This window comes from Pseudophryne corroboree, chromosome 2, assembly GCF_028390025.1.
Source record: "Pseudophryne corroboree isolate aPseCor3 chromosome 2, aPseCor3.hap2, whole genome shotgun sequence".
Classification (NCBI taxonomy): Eukaryota; Metazoa; Chordata; class Amphibia; order Anura; family Myobatrachidae; genus Pseudophryne; species Pseudophryne corroboree.
The window spans coordinates 100,640,630-100,663,566 of NC_086445.1; the positions used below are offsets into that span (position 1 = coordinate 100,640,630).

The 22,937-nt window shown below is 41.3% G+C and overlaps 1 protein-coding gene across 2 annotated transcripts in view; it reads right to left on the reverse strand.

The window, feature by feature from the left end:
- The window catches only part of KBTBD3 (kelch repeat and BTB domain containing 3), a 108,845-nt gene that overhangs the window by 30,379 nt on the left and 55,529 nt on the right, over positions 1-22,937 (reverse strand). For both annotated transcript variants that reach the window (XM_063951562.1, XM_063951563.1), the window contains exons 2-3: positions 21,512-21,641; positions 1,360-1,607 (exon numbers count right to left, since the gene is read on the reverse strand). In XM_063951562.1, coding sequence (XP_063807632.1) covers positions 1,360-1,583 — 224 coding nt within the window. In that variant the 5' untranslated portion in view covers positions 1,584-1,607; positions 21,512-21,641. The remainder of the gene's footprint in view (positions 1-1,359; positions 1,608-21,511; positions 21,642-22,937) is intronic.

Genomic DNA, 22,937 nt, shown 5'->3' on the forward strand with positions numbered 1-22,937 from the left:
AAGAAAGAAAGAAAGAAAGAAAGAAAGAAAGAAAGAAAGAAAGAAAGAAAGAAAGAAAGAAAGAAAGAAAGAATTATACTTACCCTCTCCGCTGGCTCGGTGCAGTTTCTGGTAGATCTCGATTCCCGGGCAGGAGAGAAGGAGGTGGAGGAGGGAGTCGCAGCAGTGCTGTGTTATTAGTGGAGGCGCTGCTGCTGCTGTGCCTCTGCTTCACTATGGGCTGTTCTCGGAAGACAGCCTATAGTGAAGCAGAGGGACAGCAGCAGCAGCACCTCAACCAGTAGCAAAGCGCTGCTGCGGCTCCCTCCTCCACCTCCCTCCTCCTCCTTCTCCCCCGTACCGCTGCGCTCCTCTCCTCTCTGTCCGGGCGGCTGTGTGCTGCGGGCAGCGGTTGCCCGCAGCACACAGCGGCATGTAATGAGTCAGTTTGACTCATTACATGCTTTGGGCCCCTGGACAGTGGCGGGCCCCAGTGCAATGCACTGGTTGCACTGGCGGTAGTTCCGCCTCTGCCCCTAGCAGTATCACATAAATTGATTTTCCAGTTTATCTCATGATAGTTAAAGTCTCCCATCACTACTATGTCTCCTACTCCTGCTGCTCTTTCAATTTGGTTCAGTAACAATTTCTCGTCAGACACATTAATACCAGGCGGCCTGTAGCATAACCCCAATAATAACTTCTTTATTCCTTTACCCCCGCATGCAATTTCTACCCATAACGTCTCAATAGTATTTACAGTCTTAATAGTATTTATCCTTTTTAGTACCCATGTAAGTACCCTTGCCGGCTGCTCTTTCCCTCTCCCCTTCTCCACCCCCATTTAGTTCATTCGCGCCAGACTTCTCATGGCATATTGAGGCTAGGTGCTCACCTCTATTAGGGGAGGCAGTCAATTGACCACCTGTCGGGATCCCGGCAGTCAGCATACCGATGCCGGAATCCCGACACCAGCTGAAAGACCGGCGGTCGGAGTCCTGACTGCCGGCTGGTTACCCCTCTTGGGTGGTGGTCCACGCCACCACCCGGAGGGGAATAGAAACCTTTGGTCGCCACCAGGCCCGAAGCGTAGTGAGTGTAGCAAGCTTGTGAGGGGACACGCTGCACTCGCCGCCGGATCCCGTCTGTCGGGCTCCCGGGGTCGGCCTCCTGATCGCCGGGATCCCGACCGCCGGGATCTCATACTGGTCCCCTCTATTGGAAACCTAAACTGTCTTCCAAATTATAATAAATTTATAAATATATTTTTATAAAAGGAGATAAAAGAGTAACAAAAAGAAATAAAGGATCTTGTCAGGGATAGGTGTTTTTTTTTTTGCCTTAGTGAAATACAAATGTGATAAACTGGGAATACTCTACCTGAAAAAGTCACTGCTGGCTGCTAGCACACAGCGATGGCAGGGAATTAATTCATCTTTTACAATGATGTTGAAGTCAAAGAACATGTTTTGCTGCCTGAAACTCTGCAGGACATTTAGGATTTGCTGTCCGTGACCTTCTGCCACCAGGGAGATCGTCTTCTTTTCAGCCGAAGCAAATCCATTGCACACTGCCCTGCCAAATGAGTCCCGCGGGGCATCCATATTGATTTAAGTAACGTAAGCAACCTGGGACAATAAGAAAAAAGAAAAACAACACTCACACATAATCTTACTGTTAAGAAAAACTTATACAACTGTTTTAAGCTTAACATTAAATGGGAAATAAACTGAAGGGCGAATATAAAGCATGAAGACTGAGCACATTGCTGAGTTCCACCCTAATTTTTAATTGCAGCTTGCAATATAACTGTGCAACACCTTATTATATTAGATTACATTAGATTAGATTTTGACAGCAGATAAGAACCATTGGGCCCATCTAGTCTGCCCATGTACATGCACACACTTACATACTAGGGATCATTTTTTGAGAACCAATTAACCTACCAGAATATTTATGGGTTGTGGGAGGAAACCGGAGTACCCGAAGGAAACCCACGCAATTATGGGGAGAATATACAAACTCAACACAGTTAGGGCCATGATGGGGATTGAACCCATGACCTCAGTGCTGTGAGGCAGTAATGCTATCATCCGTACTGCCCATTAGTTCACCTTACTTAACTAACAAGAAATGACAAATCTTGCAGCTTGCAGCTAATGAATGCGGAAATCTAGGCAGACCGTGGATTTACATTTGCATTGGATGGCGGCTATGACCTATTTGTTAATGACATCTAATGGGTGTTATCTGGCCAGGAGAGGAAGCATTTTTTCATTTCTCATACCTGTTCCTATTTCACTCAAACTAGATGCCTCCATGCTGCACACACAGAGGGAGAGGTATCAAACCTTGTAGACATATAAATAGGGACTTATTTACTAAGCCTTGGAAAGAGATAAATTGGATGGAGATGAAGTACCAGCCAATCAGTTCCTGTAATTTTTCAAACACAGCTCGCACCTGCAACTGTCGATTTTGACAGCTGCAGGTGGCGATGCACATAGACAACAGCAGGGACAGAGCTGTCCCTGGCTGTGGCCGGTGCTGGTTTCGGACTGCGCTGGGGATCTCGCGTGAGTATCGGGATCCCACACATGCGCACTAGAGGCGGCTGGGACAGGGAGACACAGCGCATCAGCACTGAGGTGAAGCGCTGTGTGCTTGAGGGACATCGCCGGAAGGGGGAGCCCTTCAGCAGACAAGATGCTCGATGTCCCTTCCTGCTTTCCCTAATTTTTTGCCTCGTTAATGAGGCGAAGCAGTAAGTGTTACAGCGGCATGAACCATGTCGCTATAATATATTTACCCTTAAGACAGAATGGTTAGGGTTAGGCACTAAAAAGGGTGGTGGTTAGCATTTGGCTGGGAGGGGAGGGGGGGTTAGGGTAAGGGTGCAGGTAGGGAGGGTAAGGGGAGAGGGAAAGGGAAGTAGGGGGAGAGTATCAGGTTTTTTAATGGCACTCATAGGCAAAAAGTTTCATACTGAGAAACTCAGAAAAAATTATTAAATTAAATAAATTGTGCTTACCTGTCACCCCTAGGTACAATAATGTGGTGGCGGACAGAGTTGTGATTCTGTCCACATATTTTATGATTTGCAGCCACCAGCACTGGTTTTATCGCTTTGACCCATAAATAATTTGACCCATAAATCAGCTGTGGGCAGACGGGGGGGTTAGAGACACTGCCCCAGGAGCTGTCTGCTGTCTCACTGGAGCAGCACAGCACTGCCGGTAAAAAAAACCCAACCCTGTTCCTCTGTAACTCCTCGGTGCCCTCTCAAATCCTGCACCCGGGGCGCATGCCCCCTTAGCCCCCCCTAGTTGCGGCCCTGCCACCAGTCAGGATTCCAATGGTCAGAATCCCACCGGATCCCACTAGTAAGTACAGTGGTTATGGTTAGGTTGCAGGGATGGGCGAGGTTAGGCTGCGGGGGAGGTGGGTAAGGTGTTAGGTTGCGGTGGGGTTAAGCTTAGGCTTCAGGAGAGGACAGTTAATGCAAGGCACTAGGGGGATGGTTAAGCTGCGGGAGGAGACGGTTAGGGTTAGACTGCAAGAGGGGACGGTTAGGGTTAGACTGTGGGAGGGGTAGGTTAGGGGTAGGGTTTAAATACTTATTGGGATCCATCAGGATTTTGACTGCCGGGATGCCGCTGTCTGCATCCTGACTGTTGGGATTTCATACCCAACTTTATGACACACCTTATACACACTGATTGCTATACACACTGATTGCTATACATAGGTCACACCGATATCAAACACCTGATTGATACACACTGACCCTTATATACAGGTCACACTGATATCACAGATATGATATACACTGAGCACTATACATAGTGCACACCCATATACACCGGTAACACCAATATTACACACAGGGCCATAACTAGGAATGTGTGAGCGGGTGGAAGACGCAGGGGTTCCACATGAGGGGTAACCTGCCCTCTGTGCCCACCCCCTACATTATCCAGCTCTGGTGTAGGTTATCGGGAACATAGGACAGGTGATGTTGAAGCAGCTGTCCCACAGCCAGAGCAATACGGAATTACACAACAAAATCCTGGCACCTCTATTGAACAGAGAAAAATATAGCAGCTTTCCCAGGGGTAACTGGTTTATAAACCCCTCATACCAAGCGAAAATAGAAAAAACAATTAAATCATTATTGCTTAAACAGACAATTTTTTATATACCGGCCAGTATACATAAAAATCAATCACATTTATTTAAAACATCTATGCAGACAGTGACCTAAAAAACTATATTAAACTACACATCAAGTCTCTGTTGAATGTCCTTAGGTGATACTTTGTATTACCTCCACTGGCAACACACTTGCTGTTTAGTGCACATGAACTATGTAGCCAATGAAACATGCACTTGAAAAAGTCTTTCCTTTATACTTAGTACTTGCCTTTTGCCTTTATATTGCCGTTAAAAGACTTATTATTGAATATTATTGAATAACTTGGACGTCACATACGATAATTAAATGCATTCCTGCATGGCCATGCAATATACTTTCAGACAGTTCAGAGCTCTCATGCACAGATCAAAATCACAGCGTGATGGTACTCAGTGGGCAAACCTGTCACGACTCACAACAGGGTTATATGATCATCCTCCCGGCTACAGCTCTCACTCTCAGCCTTATCTGGAGTCCATAGATCACCTCACTTGTAATGATGTTCCTCCCAGCTGCTCGTTTACCCTCAGCCTTATCCGGAGTATACGATCACTCTTCCACCTCTTATCCCCGTTTGCAATGGGGTAAATTCTCAGCCGGCCGGCTCGTAAGTGTACACCACTTGATCCCGTCAGTGGGAAAAGATACAGACGCGTTTCCCCGCCTTAAGACCTCGGCGGCTTCCTCAGTGTGAATCACTCTAACTGGCCGCACAGCTTTTTATACACAGTTATTTACCACAGCCCGTGCTGGCGCTAGCGTAATGTTTCTCACGCCTCCTTTCCACAGCTGTCACCAGCACTTGTGCACAATTGCTTAGCTCATTAATCAGATCAGAGCTCCATCTGAGCTCGCCCTATAGCAGCATCACTTACACCTATTTTTAGACCCAATCACTAAAAACTCAAAGAGCTACATTAAATATTTATAACACCAATCTACATATACTTTTAATTTCAACATAAAACTAAAATATAGAAAAATACATAAGTACATAAATACAAATAACTCGGCCTCCTACCTCTACGTCACTGGTTGCTATCCCCTCAAATGGGTATACATGGTTAAATAGAATATGCATTACCCTAAATAATACAAAACTTTTCTATGTTCTCAATTTTAGTGAATACATACAAATACATATATATAGTCCTAACCATGATATACGCACATATAAAAGTATTTCATTTTTAATTATTAATATTTATAATTTATTCCTACTCAATACTTATAAAACATTTAAACATCATGACACATAAAAATCTAGACTACTCAAACCACCAATTACTACCTGAATTGAATTGTATTTCTACCCCATCTACACAAGGATTACTCTGAGATAGATGAAAAAGATTTTTTTAAAATTTTTATAATTATAACACAGTATATGAATATATACCGATAAGGTAAAAAACTCATATCTAGAGTTTATTCCTTAAATCTTTTCACTTCAAATCTAGTCCTTAATTGTTATACCAACTTCTATATTCCCTTATTATTTTACCACATCAAATTTCAATTCATATCATTATATTAAATCTACATTTTATACACCATTTAACTCTATCATATCATTAAGGCCTGAAGGGACCATTGTATCCATTCTAAATGTCCAATATGCTTCTCTTCTCCGAAGTCGATCAAATCGATCACCACCCCTATTAGTCACCTTGATTTGTTCTATACCAATCATTTTAATATTTTCAACCTTAGAATTCTGACAATTAACGACATGATCTGATAATGGATGTTTTGCACCTTTAATAATATTTCTCCTATGCTCCATATATCTAACATGAAGAGTCCTAGTAGTACGGCCTATATACTGTTTACCACATTGACATGAAATGAGATAAACAATATAAGTAGACATGCAATTCATAAATTCCTCAATCGGGAATATTTCTCCCGTTCTAAAGGACTGAAAACTACAACTCTTCCTAGGTAAATTCTTACAGGATGAAGTTTGTTTTCCCACATTTGTGGTATCCTATTGGTTTAATCGGGAGCCATGTATTTTGCATACCTATTTCCAGTTTCTCTCTATTCACATAGTGGCTAGGCACCAATTTTTTTCTCAAATTATGCGCCTTTCTAAAAATAGTGAATCCCTTTGGATTCACCTGTGGTTTTAAGTATTCATCTAGGAGTAACAGTGAGGTATTCTTCCTTATAACTTGGCTGATCTTATGAGCACAACTATTGCACTTTGTGGTAAAAGCTACACATCTATCCTCATTTTTCTTATCCGCCCGACTACAATCCCTTGGTCTAAGTAATGACTCTCTATCTATTCCTTCTACTTCTATCATTGCTGCCTCTAATAGATTCTGTGGATAACCCTGTTCTTAAAATGACTCCATAAGTTTTTCTGCTTGTTTCCGATAAGTGGATATTGAGGTACAATTACGCCTCAATCTGACAAACTGACCCCTGGGGATATTGTTCTTCCAGCATCTCTTATGAGAACTATTGTAATTAAGGTATCTATTCTGATCAACCTCCTTAATATATGTTTTAGTATTTAATTCATCTTCTTCTACTGATAGTTCTATATCCAAGAAACTGATTTTGGTGTTACTATAATTAAATGTAAACTTAAGACCATATTCATTATTATTTAAACTATTAGTGAAAACATGCAGTGCTTCCAAACTCCCACCCCAAATTATAAATAAATCATCTATAAAACGGCCATAGTAGACCAGATCCGCCCCGAGTCCACCTCCCCACACATGTTGGTCTTCAAACGCTCCCATGTACAGGTTGGCAAAACTCGGCCGGTATATAAAAAATTGTCTGTTTAAGCAATAATGATTTAATAAAATCTACAAACAGATTAAATTAGCGCTTTCCTATTGTTTTTTCTATTTTCGCTTGGTATGAGGGGTTTATAAACCAGTTACCCCTGGGAAAGCTGCTATATTTTTCTCTGTTCAATAGAGGCGCCAGGATTTTGTTGTGTTTTTTTAAGGTGAATTGGTTTTCTGGGCGGCCTATATTGATTGTAGATAAAGAGCATTTTTATTGTGTGCAAATTAATTCGGTTTCCTTTGGATAGGCATCACTGGTTGCTATATAGTCATGACACATTTGACATGTATTGCCAATAGGATGGAAAGAAGAGATCTTTATTTGAGAGGTAAAAAAACCTCTATTAATGATGAAGGCACCAGTGTGGCGTCGGAGATGCATGGGTTGTTCAATAAATTGGAGAACCTATGCATGTCTGAGACAAAACACTGGTGGGATCAGATCTCATTACAGAAGTATATAGATGGTGGACTTATCCCTCCGGATTCTTAAGGAATCCACTTTTCGGGAAGATAAGGACTTTACGGATGAGTGGAATGTGGTATTGGACGATTGCTCTAAAAAACGTATGCAATTACTTATTAAATATAGGGAACAACGAGTAAATGAAATACAGGCAGTAATAGAAGAAGTTCATCTGGCACTGAAGGGATATGAAAAATTAGGTGAATTTAAGGAAAGGGATTCTAAAGTTAATAGAAAATTAATGGAGTTTGAAGAATCCCTAGTGGATAGAAAAGAATATAAGATGGAAAGAGATATCCGAGATTATAAAAATGGATCATCACGTAATTATAAGAGGGCTGATAATCGTAATAATTATCACTATAATCAGGTCACACCAAGAGAACCAAACAGGAAAAGACAATTATATAGACAGTATAATCAGACACAATATCGAGAGAAACCAAATAATTATAGAAGGGGTGGAGGGTACATACAGAATGAAAATGCTACTAATTACAAAAAAAACAGTTTCACACATAGGAATAGGTATCAGGTGTTAGAGCATCATATTAATGATAGTCGGATGGGTAGGAACATGAAACCATCAGAAACTGAGGATGAACAAGAACATACACCTGACCAGCGTTTTTTAGACAGGCGAATAGGATCAAACATATGGCGGACAACAAATTATCAGGGAAAAAGGGAAAGAAACAGAGAAGTAGAGGATGCAGGGGAGGAGGGAGAAGAAGAAAACAGTCTGAAAACAGCTCGCAGAAGGTAAAAGGTGCAACATCAGGCAAGGGCATATTTAACTTATCAAAAAAAGTATTAACGGAAGAGGAAATTAAAATATTAGAAAAAGGTCTGAATTATGCCCCAGTAACAAAACCCAACCTGTTCCAGCTATTCGTGGACTTAAATCGCTATGTGTGCACTCTTAGTAGGAAAAGGTACTTTGCATTAAAATCTTTAAAAAAAAGCAAAAGTGATGAGATTCCTATAATTCTAGATGCGGATGATGATAGATTGAGGGAGGTCCTCGAATGTTTGGAACAGGAAGGGGCTACGGATGACCAAAGGATTGAAATGGAGATTCCAATGTATGATATTAGAATTAATCCTTTTAAAAAGAAAACTGATTTTTATCCCTTGTCATACAAGGGTCCATATGTGGATAGTTTCTATAGATCAACCCTGGCGAGTTTTAGGGAGAGCTGTGATAACTCAGAAGATATGAAGTATCATGACAACCTGACCCCTGGGGAGAGAAAGGCATTGAAATCACTACAAAGTGATGAAAGCATTGTCATTAAACCTGCTGACAAGGGCGGTGGGGTTGTGATCTTGGATGTGGAGAGCTACACTGCCGAATGTCAGACAGTTGTATGATGTGGGTTTCTACCGCAGACTTGATTCCAACCCCACCGCCCTGTACCAAAAACACTATTTGGAATTGTTGGATGGAGCCCTTGAAGATGGAGCTATATCCAAGGAAATATTTAATTTTTTTAGTTTGTGCACATCCCATCACTGCTACGTTTTATTATTTGCCAAAAATACAAAAGCCATTAGTTAATCCACCGGGGCGACCTATTATTTCTGGTGTGGGGTCCCTTACTAGCAATTTATCTTTTTTTGTTGATCACTTTTTACAGGTACACGTGGAGAAGCTGAGATCTCATTTAAAGGATACTCAACATTTTTTGAATACTATTAATCAAATAACATGGAAAAAGAATTATTATCTATTAATATGCGATGTTGAGGCATTATACTCAAATATACCGCATGAAAAAGGGATAAAAGTTATTAATAAATATTTAAGACAAGGTGATATCTCAGACCCTCTACGCAATTACTTATTAATAGCTATTGAATTTATATTATCACATAATTATTTTATTTTTGACACTAAATATTAATTGCAGACACGGGGTGTGGCCATGGGGGCCAGATTCGCTCCAAGTTTCGCCAACCTGTACATGGGAGCGTTTGAAGACCAACATGTGTGGGGAGGTGGACTCGGGGCGGATCTGGTCTACTATGGCCGTTTTATAGATGATTTATTTATAATTTGGGGTGGGAGTTTGGAAGCACTGCATGTTTTCACTAATAGTTTAAATAATAATGAATATGGTCTTAAGTTTACATTTAATTATAGTAACACCAAAATCAGGTTCTTGGATATAGAACTATCAGTAGAGGAAGATGAATTAATTACTAAAACATATATTAAGGAGGTTGATCAGAATAGATACCTTAATTACAATAGTTCTCATAAGTGATGCTGGAAGAACAATATCCCCAGGGGTCAGTTTGTCAGATTGAGGCGTAATTGTACCTCAATATCCACTTATCGGAAACAAGCAGAAAAACTTATGGAGTCATTTCAAGAACAGGGTTATCCACAGAATCTATTAGAGGCAGCAATGATAGAAGTAGAAGGAATAGATAGAGAGTCATTACTTAGACCAAGGGATTGTAGTCGGGCGGATAAGAAAAATTAGGATAGATGTGTAGCTTTTACCACAAAGTACAATAGTTGTGCTCACAAGATCAGCCAAGTTATAAGGAAGAATACCTCACTGTTACTCCTAGATGAATACTTAAAACCACAGGTGAATCCAAAGGGATTCACTATTTTTAGAAAGGCGCATAATTTGAGAAAAAAATTGGTGCCTAGCCACTATGTGAATAGAGAGAAACTGGAAATAGGTATGCAAAATACATGGCTCCCGATTAAACCAATAGGATACCACAAATGTGGGAAAACAAACTGTTCATCCTGTAAGAATTTACCTAGGAAGAGTTGTAGTTTTCAGTCCTTTAGAACGGGAGAAATATTCCCGATTGAGAAATTTATGAACTGCATGTCTACTTATATTGTTTATCTCATTTCATGTCAATGTGGTAAACAGTATATAGGCCGTACTACTAGGACTCTTCATGTTAGATATATGGAGCATAGGAGAAATATTATTAAAGGTGCAAAACATCCATTATCAGATCATGTCGTTAATTGACAGAATTCTAAGGTTGAAAATATTAAAATGATTGGTATAGAACAAATCAAGGTGACTAATAGGGGTGGTGATCGATTTGATCGACTTCGGAGAAGAGAAGCATATTGGACATTTAGAATGGATACAATGGTCCCTTAAGGCCTTAATGATATGATAGAGTTAAATGGTGTATAAAATGTAGATTTAATATAATGATATGAATTGAAATTTGATGTGGTAAAATAATAAGGGGATATAGAAGTTGGTATAACAATTAAGGACTAGATTTGAAATGAAAAGATTTAAGGAATAAACTCTAGATATGAGTTTTTTACCTTATCGGTATATAGTCATATACTGTGTTATAATTATAAAAAAAAATTAAAAAAATCTTTTTCATCTATCTCAGAGTAATCCTTGTGTAGATGGGGTAGAAATACAATTCAATTCAGCTAGTAATTGGTGGTTTGAGGAGTCTGGATTTTTATGTGTCATGATGTTTAAATGTTTTGAGTAGGAATAAATTATAAATATTAATAATTAAAAATGAAATACTTTTATATGTGCGTATATCATGGTTAGGACTATATATATGTATATGTATGTATTCACTAAAATTGAGAACATAGAAAAGTTTTGTATTATTTAGGGTAATGCATATTCTATTTAACCATGTATACCCATTAGAGGGGATAGCAACCAGTGACGTAGAGGTAGGAGGCTGAGTTATTTGTATTTATGTACTTATGTATTTTTCTATATTTTAGTTTTATGTTGAAATTAAAAGTATATGTAGATTGGTGTTATAAATATTTAATGTAGTTCTTTGAGTTTTTAGTGATTGGGTCTAAAAATAGGTGTAAGTGATGCTGCTATAGGGCGAGCTCAGATGGAGCTCTGATCTGATTAATGAGCCAAGCAATTGTGCATAAGTGCTGGTGACAGCTGTGGAAAGGAGGCGTGAGAAACATTACGCTAGCGCCAGTACGGGCCGTGGTAAATAACTGTGTATAAAAAGCCGTGCGGCCAGGGAGAGTGATTCACACTGAGGAAGCCGCCAAGGTCTTGATAAAGCTAAATATTTATCTTATATAAAACCCTTTATGAGGTCTAAGAACACTGTACGCTATTTACGTATGGAGTACCGTAAGGGTACGCTCGTTGCGTAACGATCGCTTAGCCGTGGTCGAGACGCTCAAGCGTCACGTTCGCTCACGGCCAAGAGATCACAGGCAGGCACGCTATTGGCTGCCGACTAACGTAATGATTCGCTATAGTGTAGCGGACGCTCGGGACCACGAGGAGATCACCAGCGGCGCTGACGCTCACAATGTTAAACCTTTATATCTAAACCATAAACAATGTAATATGCTGTAAAACCTTAGTGTAGAGATAGGGTGTAGATGCAACACAGTGTAACCTTATTAACTTAAAAGCTGTTTGAGCGTCACCGACGCTCTGAGAATACTTAACACTATAAGAAATACACAGATACCGTGCTTAGGGTCCAACGCCTAATATATATATTATGAATGTTATACTTGCAAAAGAATAATACAATACAAGTCACACACTACAATATAACATAGACTAACTAACCAGGTAACTACACAGGAAGTACAATACAATACTATTACGTTTAAGAGAATACGAGAGAAAAAGAAGAGAGAGAGAGAGATATGGCCCATAACAACAAGAAAGACAATATGATTGCGGAGAAAACTTACGCACAAAGGAAACGATCGCATGCGCCTCTGGACATCCAGCTCCCGATTTTCAGCAATGATAACCGTTGAAGAGTGAGTGCTGGATGTGATCGGCTTGTCTATTTATGCCCCACACACAATACAATTCAATGGTCCCTACAATCTCATTGTTCATTGGACACAGGAATTCCTCCTCGCATTATAACAAAAGGTCATAGGTTGATTCATACAGGTGGGCTGTGACGATTTCCAACTGCTCAGGTGGGTGGGAAACTAGGTTTCCCGCCGCATGGATAAGTGCAAATAATAGTAAATGGACATAAACTTCTTATGTCCATAACTATTCGCACGAGCGATTAATCCGCTTCAAACCAACACCGGAATATTGCTAATTAAATACTCTTCCGATGGATACTAAACACCACTGTATTACTCCTGTCTGACCCTTCGTATCAAACAAAGGGGGATTTCTCTGTTCATGAACATTCTACATTAACCAAACTTTCAGATTCTATCAAAGGGACCATGATCTACAAAATACATTATATAGTGGAAATATGTAACGATTGAGTCGCACGCTACGAACACATGAACTCTACCGTAAATGCACATACCGCGCGCCCGCGGGTGCCCGCAACAGCGGGTATGCGCACGCACGGGAGAGCGCACGCACTCGCAGCGCAGACCTGTGTGAGGTGCAAATATGGCAGTGTGCATCGTGATATTTTTCTGACTTTGACAGTCCACCCTTTGGCAGTCCACAATAACTGCCACTTCCTAAAACATTTCAAAAAGAGAAAAATATATGTCAGGGGTTAATACATTTACATGGTTGGGTAGGGGAGGAGAGGAGAAGGTAGGAAAAGGGTATGACCTAGTGAGATAGCAGAAGCATGTGTGTATGAATCCGTGTTTGGGGGTCATGTATCATCGTGCCGTACGTGTTTTAAATCAAGCTTCGAGGTATTGCGAAGTATACATTTGGATTCCTTCTTATCCCGCGGTACGGGTCTGTGGATGGGCTGTCAAACTTTACCGAGCTCTTTTCGGATTTTGGTTGTAACAAAATGGGGAGCACATTTTAGTTGATGATACATGAATGGGGGAATATGTGATTGCTGATATCTGTGCCTGTATTCCCTATACTATGTGTGTAATTACCTGAAGGTTGTAGAGATGAAGAAAAGACATAATTACGGTAAATGCAGTGGTATTCTATGTCAGGTAAATGAACATTTGTCGGTTGAAGTCTTGTTCGGTGTCTGTTGGTTGCAGTCTTCTTTGTGCTTTTGCCCATAAGGTGCGAGCAAAAGCTTTGTCAATGTCCATAGATTTACAAAAGTGTTGGGCTAGCGTAATTTTAAAATTTCTAGGGAAACTGGGGATCTATGGCATAGTTCATCAAAAATCTGTGTATAAGGTTGTCAAAACTTCTTCTTTAATCCATCTGTTGTCTGTATATCGGCTCATCAAATTCCTCGTCCAAGTGGGTCTTTTTACCTTGGAGAAAACGGAAAAACAGGTGAAAGAAACGGACCGTAGAAATCGCATTTTCATCACATCATTGTTTCTACATTTGGGTCATAAATCAAATCCATTGGAATTACAATTTCCTCACTTCTTAAACTCATCACCCTGGTACTTCGTTTGCACTTCGTTAAAGCCTGACCGCATCTAAATATCAAGCCAATCGTTATGATAACACCTAAGATACATAGGAAAAACTTCCCTACATCCATTATGACTCCTTGAGCCCATTCTCCTAAACCGGAGAACCAATTTCGCGGGTTCAACCATGACACCCAACCAGTCAGCTCATTACTCACAGCAGCAAGGGTGAGATTGTGTCTCCTGCGAAATTCCCACTTCAGTTGGAGAATATCGTCCATCTTTTGGTCTATGACCTCGACCGGGTCCTCGGTACTATTTGTAATATATGTGCAACATTTCACGCCGTACTGCGTTGCCAGTGTGACACAATATCCACCTGTTACTGCTGTGAGATAATTGAGAATCATTCTATGCTGAACTAGTTCTGTTTTATAAGCTTGAAGTTCTCTTCCAGTATACCTAAACGTGTCATCATACATTTCTGTGATATTGTCTAGCAAATTTGCGAGCGCAGATATGTATTTATAATTCAACACTCCTCTGGCGGTGCGAGTGATGTCTAACGCGATTAGAAACTGAATCCCGGTGGATTCATGAATCATGTCAGAGGCCGGATGCTCTGTTCTTCCTATCAGGTGCCGTTTAACTACGTGCTCGTAATGGGTGTGAGTATAAGGAGCTTGGGCAACACGGTGTATATCTTTCATTTTGGCATGTGATACAGTCATTACTTCAGGCAATACTTTTCCAATATAACACAATCCTTCCGAGTTTGGGGCAAGCCACTTATACGCCTTCCTCCCGCATATGAAATATGCATCATCGGGGAGAACATATGGGACGGAGTAGGACATGACCATATTACACATCTTCCATGTGAAATCTCCTAATCCTAATTCTCCCATCTGTCTAGTACACGTATCAGCTTGTACGATATGTGCACAGTATCCTGGTGATACCTCTCCAACTCTCGTAATCCTATTTCCTAGGGTATACCTATATCGGAAAGATTTTCCTCTACTGGCTATGTGGCGTATAAGCTCTGTATCTGTCGGCATTCTATCTGCTCTATATGAAAAGGTCATGGTTTGGTTACTCCATGACACTTCCCAATTTCCCGGCTTTCGGGGATTGGAAATGTTAAAACATATGAGGGATCTATCCACATGATATTGGTGGAGCTTCAAACTAGGAGGACTGGAGATATTAAACCTCCTGTCCACCGGCCTCCCACCACTTAGCTCAAGTACCTCCCCTATCGTTAAAGGAAATGGTACTAGTCCTGATTTGCTATGACCTTGAGGTACTTGAGAGCATACCCAACAATCTGTTTGATTTAACACACTACCCACTAAGGAGTGATAGTCACTCAATGGATGCCGGTCCATGTGGATATTAAAAACTGGACTGGCATTTCCCGATGCACCCATCCTCGACTACGTTGTCACAGAGCCTACAGATACAGTTTTCTTTTCAGCTAACAATGTTTACAAATAACATGGCTGCTAGATCGTTTCCGGTACTCGCCTTTTGCTTGGTGGTTGTATTGCTATTGGAAATTTACACCTCCGTCTCAGTCATCGGAACCTTTCTGGATCCTTTCTCGACCTCACTGGTACTCTCACCGAAACAGACTGCTCTGGTCAACATCAGGGTCAACATGAAAAATCCATATCACAGTCTCTTGGGGCAAGTCCATCTTACAGGAGGAGAAAAGGAGAAATTTGTAATGGGGGTACAGAAAATCAGTTTGAGGGGGAGAGAAACTTGCTACGATAATTAAGTTCTCTAGTCTTGTTGTTCTTCTTGTTCTGCTGTCATCTCAAAGGTGCTGTCTCTCAGTCTTCCAAACGAACATTCCGGTGATGCAATATTCCTTCCAAACCAGCAAACTTTCTGTAAGGAGCAAAAAATCTTGCATTACCATTTGCCTAACTGAGGTGTGACATACCATCTTTAAAACATGAAAACATGAGAAAGAAGAGAGAAAACAAAAAAAAACAAAAGAGAGAGAGAACAATTCATATATGTATATATCACATAAATCAACAGAGAACAACAACAGGGGAAAAAAAAACATTTTTCAAACATAAACGTTTTCTAAAACATTGTCAGATCATCAGGCTGTCATATCTACATGTCCAATGGTTTCCTTGCGCAGTCCCTCCCCCCAGCACTTCCATATTCCACTGTCTGTATCTGGCCAGAATACATTGATGCGGATAGGTCATGCTGGGGTTTGGTAGACTTCTGCAAAGACCAAGTATATAAGCAATGTTTGAATCCTACCAATAATCGTCAGAGATGGGGAGAGAGAAAAAGAATCATTTCACAGATACATTTACAACGTTTCACCCGGTCATTCCTGTGTCTTCAGGGAATGACCTCCCAATTTATTAACTATAACCTCAGGCTTACCATCAGTCCTAATGATCACCTTTCCTGATTGCACATTATGGGTGTGGCTCAAAATTCTTCCTATATGATCCCTGTTTATAATTGTGTGTGTTATAATTTTGCTCATTTCTTGGTCTAGGGGGTCTGACTTTATGTGGGTTATTACAGTTGCTGGCATAATGCCCTTCTCTTCTACAATGATAACAAATCCTTGGCTTCCTCCATGTGCTAGGGGCCTGGGGTTTTGGTCGACTTGATGCCTCCTCTAGTGCTTGGATGCTCATTGCCATCAACCGTTCTCCCTGCGCTTCCCTGGTTCTTTGGATATTGCGGTCATGCTCGATAGCGGACTCTCTTAATGCCGCCACCGAGATGCCTCTCCAGTGAGGTATGGAGGTTTGTACCCTGATTTTTAGTGTGTCTTTTAAGCTGTCCATTAATACGGACACAGCTACCTCTCTGTGGTGTACATTAGTTTCAATGTCATCTATACCAGTGTACCTAGCCATATCCTGCAGAGCCCGGTGAAAATACTCTGATGCGGATTCACCTTCTTTTTGTTTTATTGTAAAGATTTTATTCCACTTTACTACTGCAGGAAAATATACTCCTAACTGTAGATTGATTCTTTTTACATTATCTTGGTTATACTTGTCTGTTAGTGGTACTTCCTCATCTAGCTTACAATCAGCAATAAATTTCAATGAATCAACATCGGGGGGTAAACATGCCCTCAAAACTGTCCTCCAATCTTTGTTATTTGGCTCTGCAGTGTTTCCTAGCACTCTTATGTATTTTTTGACAAGCAACTAAGTCTTTCCTGGGATCAGGAAATTCAGACAGAATTGTTCTTAATTCTGTTCGGGAAAAGGGGCAGTACATGGCGATGTTCCTGACAGGAGTGACTCCTGAAGAGTCAGTTTTCCCATTTGGTACTGCAATTACCCTGACAGGATTAAGTCCAGTAACGTCATTCTGATTTGATTCCACGATATGAGGTACATTTGTTTGTGCGTGATGTATAATACCATACGTACCTGTGGACACGACCTTACCTGACCCTCCGTTAGGGGGTTTGATTACAGTCTTTACCGATTTGGTCGCGTCCACCTGGATGTCTTGTGTGATGGCTGCTGGAAAAGGCTCCGACATTGTGCTGGGCTCACTTTCTTGTTGGTGTTCCTGAGGAAAGTTTAACAAGGGGTGCGACTTGCATGGGTTAATAGTTGTACATTTAACACTTTCATTTTTATAAACCTTATTACGTTTGTTACATTCATTCTTAATATAGTTACTAAGTGCCTTTTTATCGTACAACATTGTGCCTTTCTCCACAACCATAATCCTCTCCATTGCCATGTCTCTCCTCTCAAGATGAAAGTTAGGTATGTAAGTTAAATTTCTTTGCATTTCACTTTCCTGTAGCCATAACTGCAAACAATCATCATGTTTAACCCGTTGTTTCCAGGATTTTATGAGACAGATCCTCCGCCTTAAATTATGCAATACCTCTAAGTCAAAACTACCTATCCCAGGAAATGGTGCTTTATCCCCCGCAGTCATTCGTGTCCATTCATCACAAAAGGTCTCAGTGTGGGGACCATACCTCCTCCACATTACTAACCGAGCAGACCCTCGGGGTCTGCAAGCCTCTGCAGTCTGAACCCTGACTGCTGAACGTCCCTGTGTTGTGCACTTGGCTTCCATTGTGGACCTCTTTTAACACAGAAAAACTTCCTAAAATGCACCAAACACAGTCTACGTTGGAAATCCTTAAAGCTCTTCCACTGAACTTCTTCTGCTCCGAGTATCTCCGGTCCGCCTTCTAGCAGACACGTGTAACCGTTGCAGGCCCTATCTCTAGAGATTTTCCTGTGACCAGTGAAAATTCCCTTCTTTACACAAATCACGCTTGCATGTGCTCCCTACAACACGTATGAGGGCTAGATTTACGTATGGATATACTACCTCATATCACGTTGCGTTATTGGTCACACATACAACCGTGCGGTCCAATCGTACCACTTATAGACACTTGTTGCCCATAAATGGTAGGATCATTGGAGTCTCCCTACTGTGCTCCAAAACAGCCAGAGCGTAATACAACGAAAACTTTATCACACTCTGTTGCACGTTTTCACTCAGACCGTGCTCATCACGTATTCACCTTGACTGTGATTCACCAAGACTTACTTCACCAAGATTTCACAAAGACTTCACCAAGAGGAGTTCAATACACTCATACCGTTTTCAACCCACTATCATTCTATAGTTTTCTGATCAGAAAAATCATTTCCCGTAGTCTGATAGCTGTCCCCAGAGGCATTACAGTAAAGTAAGGTATTTAAACTAAGTTTTGGAAAAACTGAAATCAATTTGTGCTATTATCACGTGGCTATGCTATACCGCCCCCACTAAAACAATGCTATTGTGCGATTTGAGTTTCGGTGGGCGTACCCAGACGCTCCGTTGCGTAATATACGCTGCGTGCGTCGGCCTTTGTGTTGCGTTCGCGAGTCTCAGCCTTTTGTTAGGGACACGTGTACGCTGGCCATACAAAAATACAATTAGCACGTTTATCAATGTAGATGATCTTTAACTGTAATCATCTACCAAGCACCACACAGGTCTTTCCTTGTATCTCAGGCGAAGCTGTGCGTGTGTTTTACAAATTACCCCTTAATGTATCGTTTTTACTCTTTAACTACCAATAGCAACAAATCTTTCTCAGCACGTTATCAATTGTGAAATGGCAAACAGGAGAGTGACATGACGAAAAAGAAATGCAGCTATATGCGTGTGTACGCAAAACAGAAATAAAACAGTTTTAAAAGATACTAGCGTGTTGTTCTTACCTCCGGTTCCCGGATTCCTTCAGTACCCTTTACTAAGCGAAGCAGACGCTTATCCCGTCAGCACTGCGAAGAATATGATCTCCCGCCCTTTGCTGATGGATAATGTCTGCTGAAATTACCTAGCAGAGATATGTGAAGGACAGGACGAGCAGCCAATTGATAAAGCTAAATATTTATCTTATATAAAACCCTTTATGAGGTCTAAGAACACTGTACGCTATTTACGTATGGAGTACCGTAAGGGTACGCTCGTTGCGTAACGATCGCTTAGCCGTGGTCGAGACGCTCAAGCGTCACGTTCGCTCACGGCCGAGAGATCACAGGCAGGCACGCTATTGGCTGCCGACTAACGTAATGATTCGCTATAGCGTAGCGGACGCTCGGGACCACGAGGAGATCACCAGCGGCGCTGACGCTCACAATGTTAAACCTTTATATCTAAACCATAAACAATGTAATATGCTGTAAAACCTTAGTGTAGAGATAGGGTGTAGATGCAACACAGTGTAACCTTATTAACTTAAAAGCTGTTTGAGCGTCACTGACGCTCTGAGAATACTTAACACTATAAGAAATACACAGATACCGTGCTTAGGGTCCAACGCCTAATATATATATTATGAATGTTATACTTGCAAAAGAATAATACAATACAAGTCACACACTACAATATAACATAGACTAACTAACCAGGTAACTACACAGGAAGTACAATACAATACTATTACGTTTAAGAGAATACGAGAGAAAAAGAAGAGAGAGAGATATATGGCCCATAACAACAAGAAAGACAATATGATTGCGGAGAAAACTTACGCACAAAGGAAACGATCGCATGCGCCTCTGGACATCCAGCTCCCAATTTTCAGCAATGATAACCGTTGAAGAGTGAGTGCTGGATGTGATCGGCTTGTCTATTTATGCCCCACACACAATACAATTCAATGGTCCCTACAATCTCATTGTTCATTGGACACAGGAATTCCTCCTCGCATTATAACAAAAGGTCATAGGTTGATTCATACAGGTGGGCTGTGACGATTTCCAACTGCTCAGGTGGGTGGGAAACTAGGTTTCCCGCCGCATGGATAAGTAAGTGCAAATAATAGTAAATGGACATAAACTTCTTATGTCCATAACTATTCGCACGAGCGATTAATCCGCTTCAAACCAACACCGGAATATTGCTAATTAAATACTCTTCCGATGGATACTAAACACCACTGTATTACTCCTGTCTGACCCTTCGTATCAAACAAAGGGTGATTTCTCTGTTCATGAACATTCTACATTAACCAAACTTTCAGATTCTATCAAAGGGACCATGATCTACAAAATACATTATATAGTGGAAATATGTAACGATTGAGTCGCACGCTACGAACACATGAACTCTACCATAAATGCACATACCGCGCGCCCGCGGGTGCCCGCAACAGCGGGTATGCGCACGCACGGGAGAGCGCACGCACTCGCAGCGCAGACCTGTGTGAGGTGCAAATATGGCAGTGTGCATCGTGATATTTTTCTGACTTTGACAGTCTTAAGGCGGGGAAACGCGTCTGTATCCTCTCCCACTGACGGGATCAAGTGGTGTACACTTACGAGCCGGCCGGCTGAGAATTTACCCCACTGCAAACGGGGATAAGAGGTGGAAGAGTGATCGTATACTCCGGATAAGGCTGAGGGTAAACGAGCAGGCGGGAGGTACATCATTACAAGTGAGGTGATCTATGGACTCCAGATAAGGCTGAGAGTGAGAGCTGTAGCCGGGAGGATGATCATATAACCCTGTTGTGAGTCGTGACAGGTTTGCCCACTGAGTACCATCACGCTGTGATTTTGATCTGTGCATGAGAGCTCTGAACTGTCTGAAAGTATATTGCATGGCCATGCAGGAATGCATTTAATTATCGTATGTGACGTCCAAGTTATTCAATAATATTCAATAATAAGTCTTTTAACGGCAATATAAAGACAAAGGGCAAGTACTAAGTATAAAGGAAAGACTTTTTCAAGTGCATGTTTCATTGACTACATAGTTCATGTGCACTAAACAGCAAGTGTGTTGCCAGTGGAGGTAATACAAAGTATCACCTAAGGACATTCAGCAGAGACTTGATGTGTAGCTTAATATAGTTTTTTAGGTCACTGTCTGCATAGATGTTTTAAATAAATGTGATTGATTTTTATGTATACTGGCCGGTATATAAAAAATTGTCTGTTTAAGCAATAATGATTTAATAAAATCTACAAACAGATTAAATTAGCGCTTTTCTATTGTTTTTTCAATACGGAATTACTCTGACAAAATAGCATTCACCGCCTCAAATCACAGTGAGTTGGATTCTTAATTATTGGGGGGCCAATCGGACCCCAGAAATAAATAGGTCCCTTAGGTACTGCGCATGCACAGTCTGCCTTTTGCCATGCATGCAGTCTGCAGATATCCACCAGATCCGTCTGCATTTGGACGCATAATGGTGCTATTATACTTACCTCTCTTTAATACATATTATGACCTGTCACCTTCAATTTCTTTTTCACAGTGGGATTAATGTCAGATGAGGACACCAGCAATCACCAGCACACCATTGCAGCATGAACCATGTATGTTGTATGCACGACACTGTGGATAAAAGAAAAGAAAGCATTTACCCAATTTATTAGTGCATGTAACCGGAGTATTAGATTTGTGCACCACGGCAAACATTATAAACACTTAATGGGGGTCATTCCGAGTTGATCGTAACTGTGCTAAATTTAGCACAGCTACGATCATTCACACTGACATACGGGGGACTCCCAGCACAGGGCTAGTCCGCCCCACATGTCAATGCCAGCCTTCCCCCCTGAAGAAGTGCAAAGGCATCGCACAGCGGCGATCGCTAGGCAACGACGGCTGCCATGAGCCGGCGCACTGCTGCGCCAGCGCATGCGCAGTTCTGACCCGATCGCTGCTCTGCGAGAAACTGCAGCGAGTGATCGGGTCGGAATAACCCCCTATATACTATGTAATAAAATAGCGCTCATGGGTGATATAGCCAAAAGATATATATGTGACAAGCAAAGTAGGAACTTATTTCATTACATACCTTGCCTAGGAACTCTTAACAATGACTAATGCATGTTAGGCATCTTCCCTGTTGCAACAAGTGGCTTTGGGCTAAATTATATCTATAACTTTTTAAGATGCAATAGATTCATTGATACAGTATGTGCTACACCACAGTTTCATTTTTACAAGGGGATACGGTCATTAGGTCGACCACTATTGGTCGACATGCAATATGCTGACATGTACTTGGTCGACATGTACTAGGTCACATGCGTTTTTCACTTTTTTTTCCATTTGTTTCCACTTTTTTATACTTAACGATCCACGTGGACTACAATTGGGAACGGTAACCTATGCTGAGCGCAGCGGTAGTGGAGCGAGGCACCTTGCCCGAAGCATGGAGAGTGAAGCGAGCCATTCGAGGAGACACGGTGCACTAATTGGGGTTCCCCATCACTTTACGAAGTAAACACCAAAAAAAGTAAAAAAACTCATGTCGACCTAATGACCATGTCGATCTAGTGACCAAGTCAACGTAATGCATGTCGACCAATAGTAGTCCCCCTAATGACTGTCGACCTAAGTGTGGTCGACCTAATGACCCATACCCTTTACAAGCTTTACCTACCTTTATCTACCTCTTTGTGTTTTGTCTTGTGAGAAGTGATTATGTTTTCTGATGATTTACTGATTTTCTGATGATTTACATATTCAATATAAAACACTTTTACTCACACACAAGGCCATTAACCAAACTACACCTACATACATCACTTCACTTATATCAAAATATCTCCCAACCCGACCTCTTCTCTCTTCACAAGATCTGCGTCTCTCATCCACACTCATTACTCGCTCCCACTCACG